Source organism: Rhinopithecus bieti, unplaced genomic scaffold, assembly GCF_001698545.2.
Source record: "Rhinopithecus bieti isolate Rb0 unplaced genomic scaffold, ASM169854v2 scaffold_20860, whole genome shotgun sequence".
NCBI lineage: Eukaryota > Metazoa > Chordata > Mammalia > Primates > Cercopithecidae > Rhinopithecus > Rhinopithecus bieti.
Window position 1 is genome coordinate 283,491 of NW_016809987.1, and position 20,652 is coordinate 304,142.

Below are 20,652 nucleotides of genomic sequence, written 5' to 3' on the forward strand. Positions count from 1 at the left end.
AAACTTACGTTCATAGTAGATATTTCATACATTCCAAAACATAGACTTAATCAGAACGTCCTTCAGAAGTTAAATGGATAAAGTGTGGTACATTCCTACAGTGGAATATTATTTAGTGATAAAAATAAATGATTTATCAAGCCATTGGAAGACATGGAGGAAACTTAAATGCATATTGTGAAGTGAAAGAAGCTAATCTGAAAAGGCTACATACTGTGTGATTCCAGCTGCATGACATCCTGGAAAAAACAAAACTGTGGAGACAGGAAAAAGATAAGTGTTGCAAGGGGTCAGGGGAGGGATGGATGGATAGACAGAGCACAGAGGAAGTTTAGAGTAGTGAAACTATTCTATAGGACACAGTAATTAATGTTACATAATATTATGTTACATGGTACTATGCTCTTGTGAAAAAAACACAACTCCGGAACAGAAAGACTCATCCTTATGTAAAATATGAACTGTTAATAATAATGTATCAAAATTGATTCATTCATTGTAACAAATGTACTACACTAATGCCAGATGTTAACAATAGGGGAAAGAGAGGGGATAAAAACTCTCTGAACTATCAGTTCAATTTTTTGGTAAACCTCATTGTTCTAAAACATAAAATTTCATTTTAAAAGTTTTCTAACAATTATGTAACTCTCTGATACTATATTTTTCTCGATTGCATTTCAGTCAATAAATCATTGGGAGTTCCCATCAAAGAACTGTGGTGTTTGTAGAAGTTAGGATGGGGGTTGGGGATGAAATAATAAAAGTTTGTTAACCTAATTGGTTTTGTTTTGGGAGTTTGGTTATATGTTGTTTTGAAGACATGGGAGCAGCGAGGCTAATATTTCCAGGAAAGTTAGAAGAACACGGGCCAAATATTAATTAGTTTTATGCTTGGGGCATATGGTAGAAGCCCCTCATTCCAACTTAGCATTCCTTCCCCATTCTGCATATATAAGAAAACACTGGAAATGCATCATCTGTATATGGAAGAGGGGGAAAAATGTGTATATTACCTCATACCAGAAAACTAAAACCTATTAAAAGAGGGATGCTGCTGCAGGAGAAGGCCTTTTTAGAGTGAGTGAATTTTTTTTAATAAAGTGTATAATTATTCATGACCCATCATTGGGAATTTCATCTCAAGTTCAGATATTCAGCCTCTGAGGGAATGCGAAGCCACTTGTGAGCCATTTGGCCATCCCTGCAGGAAAATCAGTTCAAAACTCTGCCTGACTCTGTGGGAAACTTGTGCTTCCTCTGGTTGAAACCAGCTAGCAAAATGCATAATTTGTGCTCAAGGAAGAATTAGTAATGGCTAGAAGAGAGATTGATTTGTCTTTTAGCTCTCCCAGTAACTCAGTCGACCATTTGGACGACTCTGTTGCCTTAGACTGAGTTTCTACTTAAGTGAATAGAGAATACTCTCCTAGATATGGTTGTTGATTCCCTCAGAACAAAATTAACATGGCAACAATCAAGTCATGCACAGCCCTTTTGGAAACTTGAGGAACAACACGAGCAACATTTCTACAGGTTTTTTTCACTATTCTGAAATTCACAATGTCATAAATATATGTCATTTTATTACTAGACTTTAGAAATACGTAGGCATTGTGTAGCACATAGAGTGATGTTGATATGAATTGATGTTCTCAAGAAGTCAATGGTTTTACATTAAAAAAAATGCAGGACCATGCATGGGAAGGAGGGTAGGTGGAATGATTGGAGACCATAGAGCAACAGGAATCTGGTGCCTTCTAGGACCTGTCCAGAGATATTCATTCTGACAACCATCAGGCATTCAAAATGATGCTCAAAGGAAATGTGGAGAATTATTAATGCAGGAGGAGAATTCAAGGTAGTTTTGTCAAACTGATGAGTTTTTGGTACATGCTAGTTGCAAAGATCACTGCTGGGTTTCTGGATTGCTGTACTGAGGATTTTTCTAAGGACACATGTAGGCTCTGTGGGAAGAGTGATGTAAACTAATTAGCCAGGATGGACATAGGTGGGTTCCTTGTGATGAGTTCTAGGGCATGGGGTGCCACATTGGCTGCAGTCAGCTCTTACCCATAAATGCCATCGAATGGTTTATAGCATAGCAGTCGTACAGCAAGAAGAAATAAAAAGCATCTAAGTAAGAAGAAATAAAAGCAAGAAGAAATAAAAAGCATCTAAATAAGGAAAAGAAGAATGCAAACTCTTTGCTGATAATACTATTCAATACTCCCAAAAAACCAAAAGACTTTGCCAAAAGATTCCTGGAACTGAGAAACAACTTCAAGTAAAGACTTAGGATACAAACGTAATGTACAAAATTCAGTAACATTTCTAAACACTGATAACATTCAAGCTGAGAGCCAAATCAAGAACTCAATTCCATTTACAACAGCCACAAAAATAAAAATTCTAGGAATACAGTCAACCACAGAGGTGAAAGATCTCTACTAGGAGAACCACAAAACACTGCTGAAAGAAAGTAATAAGACTCAAACGGATAAACATTCCATGCTCACTGGTTGGAAGAATTAGTCTCATTTAAATGGCCCAAAGAAATCTACAGATTTAATGTTATTCATAAAAAAACTACAGACTTTATTTTTCACAGAATTAGAGACAACTATTCTAAAATTAAGATGAAATGAAAAAAGAGACCAAAAAGCCAAAGTAACCCTAAGCAAAAAGAATAATGCTAAAGATATCACAATACCTGGTCAACTTTTGATCTCTGAGTTTACCCATCAGTTTTAAAATATGCCAGAACAGACTATAATATATGACCAGCCAGAGTACTAGAAAACCTAGCCTGCTCTCAAACCTTCACATTTACACAAACACTTGCAAGTAGAGTGCCATAAAACCCCCAGGGGTGCCCCCAAAGGAGGTCATCTCCTTGTCTTTTCTCAATCTTAGAGGATTTGCTTCCCAGGTCTGTTTTTTTTTTTTTTTTTTTTTTGCTTTGTTTTGTTTTGTTTTGTTTTTTAATGGAGGAGCCAGACTGTAGTGTGGGTTTCAGTGCAGTGGGGCTCAGAAGCTGGCTCTCATTCATTTACACAAAAGTCAGGTTTTTCAAGCAAATGCACAGATGAACTAATTTTTGGAGAAAAAAAGCAATGGAGAAGATTCTAGAATGAACTTTGAAATCCAAAATTAGAATCTGAAACAAGTTCCCAAGAAAAGGACCAGCTCAGAATAAACCAAAGTACTATTAACCAAGCAAGGGGTCTGTGGCTCAGGAGGACTTGCTTAGCAGTTCCACCTATGGAGAAGCTCAAAGTCACGAGGCTTTCAATGAGCCTGCAGCAGTAGAATATGGTCTGGAGACCTGGAGACAGGGAACTTAAGGCCAATTTATGCTAACTTCCTAAAAGAGAAAACACCAAGATCTGGGTGTAGGACCTGGACAACTTGTAGTCAAGACCCTCCACTGGTAACAAGCCACATTGGTACCTTATTTTCAAGTTCACATGACTCCTTTTGGGGAGGAGAGTCCTTAGTCTTCTTTGAGGCCCTGCTTTGGGCACCAAATAATGTTGATGAAGAAAATTCTAAATGAAACTCTAAAATATTTGAAGAGGTTTATTCTGAGCCATGAGTGACCATGGCCCAGGACACAGCCCCTGATGGTCCTGAGAATATGTGCCCAAGGTGGTTGGGTTATAGCTTGGTTTCATACATTTTAGGGAGACAAAAGTTACAGTCAAAGAGATAAATCAATACATGAAGGGTATACATTGGTTCCAGAAAGTTTAGACATCTTAAAGTCAAGGCTTACAGGTCAGAAATCACTTTGTTAATGTTAATGTTAATACTGGTTTTAATGTTAATGTTAATACTGGTCAGTTGTGCCTAAACTCCAAAGGGATAGGATACAAGGAGTCATGTCTGACCTCCCTTCCTGTCATGGCCTGAACTAGTTTTTCAGATTTCTTTGAGATCTCCCTGGGCAAGAGAGTTTCTATTCAGTCAATTACAGGCCTTGGGATTTTTTTTTGCTGAGGTTGCAACACAGAGCCCAAGTAGGAGGTTTAATTTTGGGTAGGGGCAGAAACACTGTCTCATGGAATGCAAGCGTAAATACAATCAAATGAGAGAGAAGGAAAATAGAGTACACTCAAGTATGTTACTTCGTTTTCAGTCTTCTGATGGCTAATCCCTTTTTGTTTTGTAGTCACGTGGTTATTTCTGGTTCTTTTATAACATTTTTGACCACTGGATTGCTAAGATTGTGCAGGCACTGTCTACTAGAATCAAATTTTGGTTTGAAATACTTCATTATTTTATTTAACTGCTTAAACGAGTTTGTCTCTGATGAGTCAATAGACAGATGTGAAAAATTTTAAACCCCTCTGTCAGGGTTCAGAACATGATACTTCCAAATACAGCTTCTTGATGAAATCTAAAAATAAAATCCTAAGCCCCCCAATCAACTGAATGGAACCTCCTTATTGGCCAGTGGAGCTGAGAGCAATCTGAAAAAGTAAATTTCAGGCCACGAGGGAAGGGAGATTGGGTGCACCTTGTTGCACTCCTTCCATTTTGGAATTAACACTAAAATAGAGACCATAGGGCTGACAAAACAAGAAGATACCAAATTTCAACCTGACTCCCATATAACATCATAGGACAGATAGTAGACACTGAAGAAAATAAAAATATTTTACTACAAAATATATTTATATGACAGATGTATAAACTCCACATGTATAAAGAGCCTTGCATACCTCATGATTATCCATGTCACTCATCTTGAAACACAGCAAAGACCTAGCCATGGGGAGCCAGCCAGAGAACTGTCCTTCCAGTGCTGTCTCCCTTGTGTTAGAGAATAAGCCCTTAACAAAGCCTTGTCTGGAAAACTTGCTTGGTCTCATGTCCATTTCTACTGCACAGGAGCCCAAGAACCTGTGGTTAGTAATACTTCCACATTTTGGCCTGAATGAATCAGGTACTCTCTGTTTAGCTGATAGGTGACTAGTTTCCTTTATCATTTTCATAGTTTTACACCTTATGTATCAGTATGGTTTGGCTCTATGTCCCCACCTAAATCTCATGTTGAATGGTAATTCCCAGTGTTCAGGGAGGTAGCTGGCAGGAGGTGATTGGATCCTGGGAGTGGATTTCCCCCTTGCTGTGCTCATGATTCTGAGTGAGTTCTCATGAGATCTAGTTGCTTAAAAGTGTGAAGCACTTCCCCTTTCACTCTCTGTCTCCTGCTCAGCCTTGTAAATATTGTACCTGCTTCCCCTCCACCTTCCCCCATGATTGTATGTTGCCCGGGGCCTAATCCAGCCATGCATTCTGTAAAGCCTAAGCAACTGTGAGTCAATGAAACCTCTTTTCTCCATAAATTACCCAGTCCCAGGTATGTCTTCATAGTAGCATGAGAATGGACTAATACAGTATATATCTCTAAACAACGTAGTTTACTTTTGCCTACTTTTGAACTTTAAAAATGAAGTGAAGTAACTTTGAATATATTATCTTGACTTTTTTGCTAAATATAATTTTTGTGATATTCAGCTCATTATTTTGTATAGTTTGCTCATTTTCCTTAGTATATGGAATTTCATTGAATGGCTATCTTATTAATTGATATATTTATTCTATAGTTATTAGGTATATATATTATTTTCAGCTTGGGGCTATTATGAATGCTTTTGCTGTTGACATTTATGTCCTAATGTTTTCATATATAAATGCAAAAAATATAGTGCATATACCGAGGTAGAATTGATGGGTATGTATTTTTCTGACTTATAATGAGGTTGAGTATCTTTTCTTTGACTTATCAGCCATTTAGAGTTTCTCTTTTGTAAAGTACCTATTCGAGTATTTTTCCCATTTGCTATCAAATTTTGGCCTTCTGTTATAGACACATAAGAATTTTTTATACATGTGCTGGATATTTTGTTTTCAGTTTTGTTACACATCTGCTAGTTTGTGACCTATCCAAGTGTTTAAATTGTTTGTTTGTAAATTGAATTACCAATATTTTAGTTTATATTAGTTCTTTTTGTGTCTTAAGCAATGTGTTCATAACTTAAGAAAATATTATCCTATCTTATCTTGTAAAAGCTCATAGTTTATTTTCCTTTCTTCACCTTTTAGTTTTAACTCACCTAAAACATATTTGTGGTATGGTATGTGACCTTGGGCAAATGTTCCATTTTCCAGATGAACAGTTTTCCCAGTACAACTTGATGAATTTATTTTCCCAGATCTGCAGTGACATCTCTGTCTCCCTTTATAGTCACATTCTCCAAGAACTTTGCCTGTTCTAGTCTCCTCAGTTCTCCACTGTCCTCTCTATTCAGGATATTTAACCTTCTCATTTCAATGATCTTTATGTGGATAAATCAAACCTTTCAGGCCTTATTGTACCAGGGCCATCAGCACAATTTTGTTTGTCTGTTTTCCTTGTTTTGATATAACTGTCTATTCCCTCAACTGAAGATGTGTGTTTTGTTTTGTTGCATTTTCATCCGTCTTCAAGTCACAAATGTGACCGAGTTTCTAACCCACTGTTTTGTTTTTCCTTTTAAGTTTTTTCTCCTTGTGGGTCCATTTCCCCAGGCTCACTTAGTACTGGAGGGCTCCTAGCTCAGTTACTGGTCCTCTTCTTTTTTTCTGTACCTTTTCTCTGTTAGCTCATTGGAGGTTCTTAGCTATAACCATGCTATCTATATAATATCAACGTATTAATGATTTCGTTTCAAAACAAACTTGGCATTCACCAAACTGAAACGGGGATCTGTGCCTCTTTCTTCCACCCTAAACTTCCTGCCCAGCTGGTCTTTCCATAGTCCCACTGGTAGGAGGTCCCCAATTCAGTTGCTCCATCTAAGCCCTTAGATTTGCCCCTGGTGCTTGTCTTTCCTGGAAACTGGATAACCAAACTAGTAAAACGGATCCTGTTGGCTCTACCTTCAGAATACACTAGGTTCCAGCCATTTCTGCGGTATGTTCCTGCTTCACCTAAATCCTCTAAGGTATTTCTAAAGCAGCAGTTGAAGAAACATCAGTTGTGCACTTTGGTGATTAAAACCCCATTGTAGGCTCACCGTTATTGGGAGTAAATCTAAAATTTTTACAGTAAGCTATAAGGGGGCCTTTTCCATGCTCCTCTCCCCGTTACCTCTTAGATGTCTGCGCGTACCACTGTTTCCCTCACTGCTCCAGTCATCCTGGCTTCTTCTCACTCTTTGAATAAGCTGTGCACACTCTAGCCTCAGGGCTGTCCTTCCAGTTTTTTTTTTTTCCCTCCACGTGGGATCCCTCCCACCCCAACACTATCTTCAGGGCTAAATTCTTTATCTCCTCAAGACTGCTTGAATGTTATCCTTCCAAAGAGATCTAGACTATCGATGATGTTGTAAAAAGCAACAAATATGACAACCGCTCCAGCAATTCTTTCTGTTCCTCAATCAACTCTACTTTTCTCCTTCTCTCTGTACCATTTGACATTCACAGACTACATAGTTAACTTACTTATTCTGTTTATTGTTGTTCACTGCCTCTGGGCTACATGGGCAGCTTCATGAGGACAGGCACCTATTTTGCAAACAAATATATCCCAAGGGTCTTAATAGTTCAATAGATGGCTGTACATAGTATAAATTCAACAAATATTTGTCAGATGAAATAAGGCTTCATAAAATTTCTGTACATGCATGGACCTATTTCTGAACTCTTTATTCTTTTTCTTCGGCTTATTTGTCTTGTGATGTGTGAATTTTATACTGTTTAACAGTTTAACTTGAAACTAAATCTGAATTTCTGGTATGACAATCTATCTTCCTTGTTCTTATTTAACACTATCTTGGCTGCTCTTCTTGGCTCTTTGATCATCTTTTAAGAATCAGCTGGCCAAACTGTATTCACATCCTCTGGCTGTCTATCTATCTATCTATCTATCTATCTATCTATCTATCTATCTATCTACTTACCTCTCTCTCTCTCTCTCTCTCTCGCTCTATCTATCTTGAGAGAGAGAGAGAACATTGAATCTGTATCTCTGTTTCTAACTCTAGTTCTGGCTCTAAGTATCGATCTTCATTAATCCCTGTGTCTGTTTCTATTTCTTCAGTATCTCAAACAGTCAGTTCCTTTTTAAACTCCCTTTATTATTCTGTTAAAGTATTTCAAGGTAAATAGCCAATGTTTTGTCATGCCAGCCCTAGACATATTCCTATGCACCCATGAAAAGTGAGAACAGTGCACCAGCCTGCATACACTGAGTCCTTCAGAGGACTCACATACAACACCCCAACATCTCAGGGACTCACACAACAAATGTATATGTCTCAACTTATTGAAGATACCATTCAACAGAATTTCAAAATTATTTTGAAATTAAAAGAATTTTGAAATTAAAAAATTATTTTTGAAATTCAAAAGAATTAAAATCATGAACTCAGAAAATTGTGCAACAGTGTTCATGGCTCCATTATTTACAATAGCCCAAAAGGTTGCGTCCATCAATAGACAAATACATAAGCAAAATATGATCTATACAAACAACGTGATACTATTCCACCTTCAAAAGGAATGAAACTGATATTTTCTGCCACATGAATGAACCTTGAAAATGTTATGAGAAGTGAAATGAGCATAAAGGCAAACATTGTATGATTCCATTCCTATGAGATACCCTGTTGGAGGCCGAAAGAGTGAGGGTCATCATCGGCTCAGGATACCACCGGAGGCTGAGTAAGCCGCAAAACTGCTTCTTATAAATGCAGAATGTTGGCAAACAGACTGCGTTTGCTGCACAGAGGTTATGCTGAGGGCAGTCACGCCGCAGGCACAAGTGTTTGTTATTAGGTACGCCTGAAAATCTGATGACAATAATGTGAACCTGTGATCCATCACGTGGCTGACCAGTCGTGACGTCCTCCTCCCTGCTCTTTCTACTCAATAAATGCGGAGGGTTGTAGACGCTCGGGTGGCTGCCCTTAGCTCTCTCGAAGCTGGAATCTCTCTTCTTTCCTCAAGCGAGCCTTTCCTTCAGACAGTTTTCTTTTGTTACCATTTCTACATTCATTTCTGCTTTCAGTCCTGTAATGATGGTCTCAAGCGGTAACAGTAACTGCTGTAGTGACAGTCTCAAGTCTGTCACAAGTGGTGCCTGAGCAGGGACCTAAAGGGACCCGATAGAGGCCTGGGGGACAAATAGAGATAAGCAGGGATAGAGACAGAGTATGGGTAGGGAAAGACAGGAACTGGCAGGGACCCTGGCAGGGACCATAGGGACAGATAAGGATAATGACTAGCAGAGACTAGCAGAAACTTGCAGGGACAGACAGGGTCCTATAGGGACTTGAACGAGGAAGGTCGGTTGGAACTTCTCTGTTCCTAAAACCCACCAGATGAACGAGAAACCCCATTACAAGTCTGCCAGCAGCAACGTAAGGCCAGTGCTCTAACAAGGTACTGGTCAGTGTCCCAGAGGTATGAAGAACGGGAAGTTCTATGAATTGGGGGTAACATGGGGAAGATTTTTTTTGTTTGGAGTTTGGTGTGTGCCATCTTTTTATTGGGGCCTGAGAATTTTTTTCCCCACTTACAGCACCTATCAAAAGTGGTAGATGAGAGGGGGAATGAAAATTGGCTTGTGCCATCTTCTGTGGCTACAGAAAGGCTCACTTTGACTACAGCTCATGAGAATACAAATGTGGGTTGTGAACGTGCAGTGGCACCTGTGAGGTGTGTGGGAAGTTCAGGAGGTTTTCTTAGAGCTTGTCAAGATGTGGGAACTCAGCCTCATTGCTTTACAGTGTTGACTCGGGCAATGGCTAATTTTGGTAGTTGACGGATCTGAAAGGAGCCAAGGGTTGCGCCCCGGAGTGGGAAAATGTTGTAAGTGTAGAAAAATTGGGTGTTTCAGAAGAGAATGCCGACAGACCTCTGGGCCAAAGGGATCTCAACAGTTCTCGCTACAGAAAAAGCGCCAGGTCTTTGCCCTTGTTGCCATTAGGGAAATCATTGGGTTAATCAGTCCCACTCAAAATTTCATCAAAACGGCACCCCCTGTTGGGAAACAAGAAGCGGGCCTGGGCACCTCGAACAAGGGGGCGTCCCCAGGCCAGGCCACAATTCCGTTTTGGGGGGGTCTCCGGAGGTGCCTTGACTCCCCCTCAAACACCTGGAAACACAAGATTAGATCCCCCAAAGAACGGGTTATGTTTAGAGGAAACAAACTTGATTGACACTGGCATTTGGGGACCTTTGCCACCAGGATAGATGGGATTAATTTTAGGCGAAGGTCGTCTGAACTTGCAGGGCATTCCTGAAGTCCCAGGAGTTCTTGCTTCGGGTTATGGAGAAATTCAGGTGGTGGTAATGTCACAAGACCTTTGGGTTTTGAACCGGGAGAAAATACTGCACAACTGTTGCTTATTCTCTGTAAATCTTACCCTTCTCTATGTAAGAAGCAAGGAGGTCAGGGATTTGGAAGCACAACTAGGAGAAAAGATTCGTCTATCACAACCCGTAGCGTCTAATAGACCCACCTGTGTAAGTGCCAATTGAAGGTTTAAGGATTTTTTTTTTTTTGCTATACTGTTGCATGAGAAGAATAAACCTCAATTTGTTTTTTTTCTCTGCCTTCTGTTCATCGGAAAAAGCTTTTCTTTATCAATAGAAAGTTTTACCCACAGCAATTCTGCAGAGGCAGAAGCTGAGTTGCAGCTCATGGAGCGGATGCTACAGCAACAGAAACCTTTCCTTCAGTAGACTTACCACTAATGTGGGGACGAGGCTGCCTGTGTCCTTACAGGAGATGAACAAACCGTGTGGGTGTCCTCGGGACCGAGGACGGAGCAGTCACGCTGACATCAACCCCCATAATACAGGGACAGATGTTGTTCAATTCACAAAAAAAAAAAAAGGAAAATTGGAGGCTGAAAGAGGGTCGTGATCAACTGAGTTACACCCTTGGAGGCTGAGTAAGCAGCAAAACTGCTTCGTAAATGCAGAATGTTGGCAAACGGACAAACTGCGGTTGCTGTGCAGAGGTTATGCTGAGGGCAGTCACGCCCCAGGCACAAGTGTTTATTAGGTATGTCTGAAAGTCTGATGGCAATGATGTGAACCTGCAATCAATCACACAGCTGACCAGTCGTGAAGGCCCCTCCCTGCTCTTAATAAATGCGGAGGCCTGAGTAGCTCGGGCGGCTGCCCTTGCTCGAAGCTGGGAGCTCTCTTCTTCCCCAAGCTGGCCTTGCCTTAGTTCTATTTTTTCCTCACCGTTTCTATGTTCACCCCTTCGTTCAGTCCTGTTGTAATGACAGTCTCGAGCAGTAACAGGAACCGCTGTAGTGATGGTCTCAAGTAGTAATTGGACAAGTTTGCTGCGGTATCTAGAAAAGGAAAGTTCATCAACAAAATAGAATTAGACATTACCTGGAGACTTAGGAAAAGGAGGAAGTTAATGTTTAATGGGTACAGAGGATTTGTCTGGGATGAGAAAGTTCTGGAGATGGATAGTGTGGTGATGTTGTCAACCTAAAGGAAAAAACTGAGGCAAAATCAACTTAAGTAGGGTTTTTTGGGCCAAGATTGAGAAATGCAATCTGAGAGACAGATTCTAGTAGCCCTAAACAAATGCTCCAACTAACAGCAGTTATAATGGGGCATTTAAGGGAGGAAGGGAAGTTCTAAAGGTGACATGAGCTATTGATCAGCTAGACCTTGTTCTTTGTATCCTCAAATTCCAGGAACATGAAGATAACTGGTAAAGGTCATATTGTACAACTTGTAAATATTTTAGGTAATTTATCAGCTAGTCTGGAAACTTACAGGGGGGTAAAAGTATAAAATTCCTTTAAAAACAACCCCAGGCATGTGTGTTTGAGCCGGGCTGGGTAGGGAAGTTATTGAATTCTCATGCTCGTGTGTCTGAGCCTAAATCGTTTTGCAAACCTTATTCGTCAGACTGCTCAAAATCATTTTTCTTAGTTTCAAATATTTTCTAAGCTCAACTCTTTGCGGGGGGGGGAAGCTAAGGCAGGTCATGTAAACGTTAATTTAACAGTGGTTTTCTCAGATTGGACCTCAATTGTAAAAGTGGAAGACAAAATTTTCTAAAGTACCAAATTTTAAAAATTGTCAACAGAACATACTAGGATTGAACCATCTCTTGCTATAGAAAATATTATCTTGGAGTATAGTATGTAGCCATTTGTTGGGGGAAAAAAATGGTAAGTGGTAGGTCAACCAGTTAAATAGTATCCTTATGTATTTGTGGTATTCATCAGCTTTTTAAAGGTGTAATTTGTTTTTTCACTGAAAGTATTATACCCATGCAATCATGATGTGTAGCCTTTTAAGAAGCCCCAGATTGCATAAGCTTCAGTCTCAGAAAACCTGAATTCCAACTCCCACTAATTTTTAAACACCAGTGAGGTAAATATGAATTACATGAAAGAGCCAAGATCATGCAGGTGTAGATCGCAGCACAGCAAGACTGCAAGGTCTAGGATTTTTTCCCCGCCAGGAATCGGTGTGGGCCCTTCATTGAGAACACTGGAATGAGAAAAGGTCTTGATACTCTGAAGTAACTCAGATCAGCTTCTCTTATTTTACTAATCTCTGTGTATATTTTTAAATGCTTGCAATGCTGAAAGTTTTCTTACATATTAAAAGTTACAAGAAAAAAACCAGGATATTACTTGAGAGATGGGGAATGGCCCAAAATGCAAGACTACTAATACTTCCTTTGAAACGTTGGATTTCTGTTTCAAGAGAAATGCCTCAAAGTTGGAAGTGTGGAAAAAAACTTGCAAAACAATGTCATGAAGTAAAAGAAAGCAACTGCCTGCAACCTTTATCTGGGTGTTTAATTTGTAAATTGAGAGGTTGTTTTAAGGTTGAAGGAGTTTTGTNAATGCAAGACTACTAATACTTCCTTAGAAACGTTGGATTTCTGTTTCAAGAGAAATGCCTCAAAGTTGGAAGTGTGGAAAAAAACTTGCAAAACAATGTCATGAAGTAAAAGAAAGCAACTGCCTGCAACCTTTATCTGGGTGTTTAATTTGTAAATTGAGAGGTTGTTTTTAAGGTTGAAGGAGTTTTGTCACATTTGCATGAACAGTGTAAATTGCAGGCTAGAGACAATTAATTGCAGCTGCCTGCAACCTTTATCTGGGTGTTTAATTTGTAAATTGAGAGGTTACGTTTTTCTTAAGGTTGAAGGAGTATTCACATTTGCATGAACAGTGTAAACTGCAGGCTAGAGACAAGGACCCCAGAGACATACTGACGTCAATTATCTCCTGAATGGGAGTACTAGCCATCACCATGATGCAAGCTCTCCTGTTGTAAGTCGCTGGATCTCTATCTTAGCAGCCTGCATATGTTAGCTGCTGTAAACTTTGCATTAGTATTAGGCATTTACAGATTCAGGCTGGTCTGTTTCTAGATCTTCAAAGTATTCACCTATCACTGTATTCTAAAGTCTTATAATAGTTAGGGACTGACCCTTACCTTTCTGCCAACAAGACATAATTCCGTGCCTAATCCACTGTACCTTGTTTGAATTCAGACACTCCCTGCCTGCACTCTTCTGTTTCAGGTCAGAAAACAAGTTTGAAATGCAGAAGATAGAATACCTCCAGTTTAGAAAGTCTGATGTATGCCTCTTAGTTCCCCACACTTACTACATAAAAGGAAATGCTGAACAACTGTTTTACTACCTTAGTTCTGTAAAGTTTTTCTCTAAATATTCAGATCATCGTATTTGGAGAAGATACTGTGTAAGGTAAGTTTGCAGTCTTGATGCTTGATCAATCGCAGGATGCTTTAAATAGATTCTGGACTTACTAGAAAGTTGGTTCAAACCAGAAATACTGGAGAATGCTGAAGCTGATAGGTCTGACTTTGAACTGTAGATGTTTGTGGATGGTGCTACTCATATAATTCGATCTCGTTTCTTCTGTTACGGACTCAGTTATCTTTTGTGGACATCAGAATGTAGCAGGTTACTTGAATTTTATACAGGTTTGTAATGATTCCAACAAAGTTTTTATTGCAACACATATTCACCTATACAATTCTAACAATCTTTATAAAGAGCTTATCTAATTTGTAGTATGCCACCTTAGGTACCTCATAAATATCTCAAAATGGTTTAGGAAGACCCTCCCTATTCTGCTCCAAGAAACCATTGCACCATACTTAATACTTAGAAATTCCCAGAGGCTGATAGAATAAGTGGCTTGCCAGACATCCAGAAGCTTATCAGTGATGAAGATAGGATTATAAACCCAGCTTTCTGATGAAAATTTGTATTTAATGTTCACAATGCTACATAACAAATGCCAAGAATAAAGTTCCAAGGGTGGTAGGAATAGACAGGGGGAGAACTCGGTCCAACTTCTAGAGACAGAGTGATCATGCCCTTGGTCTGCTTCAAGACAATCTCTCGGCCTTAAAACTTCTCTGCCGTTCTAAAGATTCCCCAAGTGATTTTACTTTAGAAAATGTCTTGTCTTCAACTAGAAGTGACACTTCACGTGAAGATACTGCTGGGCAGGAAACAATCTGATTATACAGAGAATTAAATGTCATACAGTGAGGGTCACCATTAGCCCTGTTTTCTCAAGATGCTCTATTTTTATGCCTGTTCTCATCTCTTGTCTAGCTTAGCCTTTCAGCACTCAAACATATTCTGAGTTAGATGGTCACCAAGAATTGTTGCCAATCTTTGATGCAGAGCAAGATTCTGACAAGAATGACATCAAAAATGAAAATAGAAAACTGGCTACCTGCTGTTGGATCTGCTATTTGAGAGAAACATATGGACAGCAGAGGGTGAGATTCCCAAAGTTAATCGTCGCTGCTGTTACAATCTTAAGGCTAACCTGGCGCTCACTTGTTTAGTTCCCACTTCTACCAGAATTTACACGTGCACCAGGGTGGGAACTAATTTGACCCATGGTGGTGTTCCCACATCCACAAGGAGAACTGTTGGAACTTAGGTCATTGCTGCTCATCACACTTGGACTCGTGCTTATTTGAAGAACTATAATTAGATAAACCCACTGGCATGATCTTAAGGTACAAATTCATTATCGTTGACCTCGTAAACTAGTAGTTGCATAATTTTAATGTCTAGCTCAGATTTTAAATGCATAAAATAGCATTTTAAACATTTAAGTAAAATTGTACAAATCGCATACCTGGATGGAAAATATTTTTTAAAAATTCGGCATACAGAATGATAAATGTCTTAAATATTTTCAAAACTTTGATGTTTTAGGCCAAAGTTATGATTATAAGTAACCTTGGGGGCAAACTAGCTGCACTAAATAGTATATCAGAATATTACTAAATATTAAAAAATCAATTCTATAGAAGACACTAATTTTAACAAATCACCTTACATAGAAATGGTCATGAAAAATCGAGACAAACATATGTTCAATTTTCTTAGTAATCAAAGAAATCCCTATTAACGTGAGTTTACATACTGTGCTAAACACTGGGCCAAGCACGATGCGGCCGTGAGTGTGCTCTGTTACTGTTAAGTATCGAATGATCTGCTGATGGGCTTCTAAAGCATCGTACAGTTCTCCATGAACTACGCCGGAGAATCAACCTCACAATATTGTATATTATAAGCAAGCTTGGTTTACATTCATGTTTCTAAGTTGTGTCATTCAATCATAGCAATAGTCTGTATAAAGATACGTGGGAAGGGTGCTAAATATTAAGTATATATAAAATTGGGAGTTCACTAGAGCTTGAAATTATGCATACACATAGAAAGTTATTACATGGGGGCATGGAGTAACCCAGCTGATTCCTTTGTTTTCCAAGTATTAAATGTTGCTATTCTGGGTAATTTTTAAAATACAGGGAATGAATCAACACTGACAGGAAAATGGTTTTAAAATCTGAGTGGTTACGGAGCCACCCGCATCTCCCCTTTCCCTTTGTGAAGAAAATTGGGGAGATCCCCAGGGTCTCAAGTTTCAGGACCAGGAGTATTCGTGGTCAGGGTTTGGGACACAGCTGCCCTAAGCATATTTTTGGACCCTTTTTTTTTTTTTCTTGGGCTGTCATATTCCCAGTGGACCAATAGCAGTCACTGTGGCTGGTCTCTAGTAGGTTCCACATTTCTCTGAATTTACTGTGAAATAACGAGCATAGCCCTCCAAGGATCTTGTTCTTAAATTGTGGACAACCAAGTCTGGGTGAGCATTTACCTCTCTATCATACAAATTGCTGCTAAATGTTTGCCTTTAATTTTCCCAATGGTTTAACACGGTTTAAAAGAAAAAAAAAAAAAAAAAAAAAACACAGCTGGCGGAAAGCTCCGGCATAAAGCTGGTAATATTTCAAGAATGAGAAGTGAAAATGCATAAGGATATAATGCGGGTTTCATCAGTAAAATCTGGCTGAGAATTTAATTTTCATCATTTTCCATCTGTCCATTGTGGCCTGGTTGTGGTGGAATGTACCCAGGGGCCCTGGTGTGAGTTTCCTGTCTACCAGCCAGTGGGCTGCAGCTTCCATCATTTTGTCCTTTGTTCACATACCAAATAAGTCAAAACTGTAGAGGTCTTCAAACCATTCTGAAAGTGCACCTGTGGTCACACATACTACACACGTTCTTTATGTGCCTCAATTCTAGGCTCCCTGAAGACAATGTCTTATTATTTCAGGTCCTTTCAGAATATTGGACTCTGGCTTACCCAGTGTGTGCCTCTCAGGAAACGTTTGTGGGAGGAATGAATTGATGTCTACTTTGTCCTGTTGGAGAACAGCATAGAACAATTACACTGTCACTGTTTAAAGATGAAGCATGTTCCTCTGGGGAAGTTTCCTTAAGTCTTGTTTTCAACTGGAGAATGGTCTAGTATCTTACAAGATTGTTCAGAAATGTAAAATTTATGAATCAATTATTACTATTTGCAGGTGAATGCATATACAAGTAGACATTTTCTAATTTGGTATCACACCTAAACTTCTTGGCTCAATTCTAATTTGGGTTGTTTAATTCTGGAGGACTTGTTTGGATGAAGGTATTTGGAGCTGTCATTCTCAGAAAGGGATAACTCTAGACCAGTGCTGTGTCGTAGAAATCCTAGGGGAGCCACAGAGATAATTCCAAATTTTCTAGTAACCACATCAAAATGTAAAATAAGTGAAACTAAATCTAGATCCAAATGTTATCTAAAATATTTACCATATAATCAATATAAAGTTTTAAGGAGATATGTTGCATATATTTTAAGATTTGGAATTCTTAATGTAACTTGTGCTGACGGCACACCTTGCCTTGGAGCAGTCATGCACTGGACGGTGCAACTCCGTACGATGCAGAGAAGCTATCCACATAACTGATGTTTCTAAATGTGGTAAGATATTAACTGATATGGATATACATGCATAATCTAACTTCATTTGAGAGATCCCTCTTGGGATAGTCTAATATTTAGTTTATTCATAAAATGTTATGCTCCCATTTAACTTAATTGTTAATGAGTCGTATGTTAACCAGTAGTTTTCTGCTGCAAGAAGGAAAGCAAACACTGCTTGACCCTAAACATTTTCTCCCATGATTTCTTCCTATGAATTCTCGGATGACTTCTCAGAACTCGGCTGTTTTTTATTCAACACAGGCTCGTTTTCAAACATGCTACCTGATAGAAGTTGAGCACTCGCATCTGACAATGTACAAATGTGTCCAGAATGGTAGAAATTAGGTTAGATCAATGCAGTTATTCTTCCATAGGCAACATATACACTCTTGGTGATATTCAAACTGCTGAGTGTGAGAACTCGAATCTAGTATAAGGAGGGCAGTCTAGGATGGGGACAATCCTGCTTTCCTCCCACCACCCTCTCCTATTCAATCAGGCTGGTTCCTTAAGTGCGTCCTCCCCGATGTAAGGTGGTACTCGAAAGATGGAGATGAATGTGGTCATGAACAAAAATGGTTTCATCATGAACTCTAAACAGTAGTCACCAAATCAAGAAAATCATCCTTAACTATGACATGAGATGTAGCACAATCCTGCTCAGGCAGCTCTCAGGAAATTAGCTTGAAGAAGATGACTTGACCTTGGTTGGTTCATGACTGCTTCATAATGTTTTAGGTAAATCGGATACCTTTCCAACCTTGCCGATATGTCTCTCTTGTGTACCCTACAGAGCTATGGAGCGGGGCGATTATTCCGTGTATGCCGACTTTATCCTCTTGGGTTTGTTCAGCAACGCCCGTTTCCCCTGGCTTCTCTTTGCCCTCATTCTCCTGGTCTTTGTGATCTCTGTAGCCAGCAACATGGCCATGATCATTCTCATCCACATAGACTCCCGCCTCCACACCCCCATGTACTTCCTGCTCAGCCAGCTCTCCCTCATGGACATCCTGTACGTTTCCACCATTGTGCCCAAAATGCTGGTGGACCAGGTGATGAGCCAGAGAGCCATTTCCTTTGCAGGATGCACTGCCCAACACTTCCTCTACTTGACCTTAGCAGGGGCTGAGTTCTTCCTCCTAGGACTCATGTCTTATGATCGCTACATAGCCATCTGCAACCCTCTCCGCTACCCTGTCCTCATGAGCCGCAGGATCTGCTGGTTGATTGTGGCGGCAGCCTGGCTGGTAGGCTCTATGGATGGTTTCCTGCTCACCCCCATCACCATGCAGTTCCCCTTCTGTGCCTCTCGGGAGATCAACCACTTCTGCGAGGTCCCTGCCCTTCTGAAGCTCTCCTGCATGGACACGTCAGCCTACGAGACAGCCATGTATGTCTGCTGTATTATGATGCTCCTCATCCCTTTCTCTGTCATCTCAGCCTCGTACACAAGAATTCTCATTACTGTTTATAGGATGAGTGAGGCAGAGGGGAGGGGAAAGGCTGTGGCCACCTGCTCCTCACACATGGTGGTTGTCGGCCTCTTCTATGGGGCTGCCATGTACACATACGTGCTGCCTCACTCTTACCACACCCCTGAGCAGGACAAAGCTGTATCTGCCTTCTACACCATCCTCACTCCCATGCTCAACCCACTCATTTATAGCCTTAGGAACAAGGATGTCACAGGGGCCCTACAGAAGGTGGTGGGGAGGTGTATGTCCTCAGGAAAGGTAACCACTTTCTAAAGAAACTGCATATGCTGCTAGAAATTTGAAATGAAGGATACAAGACTTTGTCGTTGCCCTTGAATTTAAATATTCTCTGCCTGGAAACAAGTCACCCCCATGCCAGCAACTGTGGGGCATGTGAGATTTGGAAAGCTGCCTGGAATTTTAAGGATTTCATTTTTGACAGGAATGAAGGTTCTGAACAATGAACAGTCTGGGATGGCGTAGGCATAATGGGGTTTAGTAGTCACCCATCAGCTTTTAACAAGGTTGTGCACTCCACTCAAAATCCATGGAGTAGCCTGTTTCTGGCTCCGCTCAGTCATGACAAAAGAAACGGTCATCTTCAGCTGCTTCCCTGACTTCTCCAGACTTCTCCCCTTTAGACACTGTCCATTGACCATTATAGAGAATCAACTCGTCAAATATATTTCAAACATAGCAGTCACCATCTTATCCTCAGAGGCTGTGTTCTAAGACTCCTGGGGGAAGCCTGTAAACCGTAGTATAGAACCTGATGTCAGTCACAATACATTTGCTCGTCTACCATAAATAATGCGTTTTTTCCTTACCCCAAACACTTACCACACACCGTGGCTGTAAGTTTTGCAGTTTGAGGTGTGACAGCAAAATTACCACAAATGTTTTTTCCTTCTACACAATTTCAAAGATAGAAGATGATTCTTACTGTAGATCTCAGCAACCTCAGCATATAACTTTTTTTTCTTGCCAGAACCTCCAGTTAAGAACTGATTGGAATGTGTCTGTTACGGGTTGGCTGTGTCCCCACCCAAATATCTTGAATTCTAGCTCCTATAATCCCCATATAGTGCGAGGGGCCTGGTGGGAGGTAATTGAATCCTGGGGGGAGGGGTGTCCCATGCTGTTCTCATGATGAATAAGTCTCATGAGATCTGATGGTTTTACAAAGGGTGGTTTCCCTGCACATGCCTCTTACCTTTTGCCATGTAGGACATGCCTTTGCTTCTCCTTCACCTTTACAGCATGGTTGTGAGGTCTCCCTAGGCATGTGGAACTCTGAGCCCATTTAACCTCTTCATAAATTACCCAGTCTTGGGTGTTTTATAGCAGTGTGAAAACAGATTAAGTATTTTTCAGAGACATGAGCAGAGGGCCAATATCTTTAGAAATATACAAAACACTTAAAAATTAAGTCTTATGGTAACTGTAGCAGGGTTTTTCTAAATAGATTGACCCTAAATGTCAAGTGTCACTTTGGAGTGGAGAGTAGGCAGGCAGGATTATTTGCAATTAAAATACTGAGAATCTAAACTCCAAACTGTGGGAGTCACTCTTAGCTTGCAACAACGAAGTCTATACCTACTGATATAAAAGGATTACTTCTTAAAGAGTTAAAGGGAAGGAAGAGAAAGAAACACGAAAAGAGAGACGCCACAAAATACCTTTTATATAAATTACTCTATTTTTACAAGATAACTAAGTTCAACACCAGACAAAACATTGTGACACATGAGTTAGAAACTAATACCAATCAATACATTGTTCACAGGTCTTATTTTTCCTTAGGA

The 20,652-nt window shown here is 39.9% G+C and overlaps 1 protein-coding gene across 1 annotated transcript; it reads left to right on the forward strand.

Annotated features, from left to right (window-relative positions):
- The first annotated feature begins 18,169 nt into the window (after nt 1-18,169).
- LOC108541562 (olfactory receptor 2T27) lies at nt 18,170-19,120 on the forward strand. Its single transcript, XM_017891092.1, has one exon. It carries the CDS (start codon nt 18,170-18,172, stop codon nt 19,118-19,120), a length of 951 nt encoding a protein of 316 aa, XP_017746581.1.
- Nucleotides 19,121-20,652: the final 1,532 nt, after the last annotated feature.

Excerpts from the sequence above, each read along its gene's own strand:
- LOC108541562 (XM_017891092.1), top strand. The coding sequence starts at position 18,170 with ATGGAGCGGGGCGATTATTCCGTGTATGCCGACTTTATCCTCTTGGGT.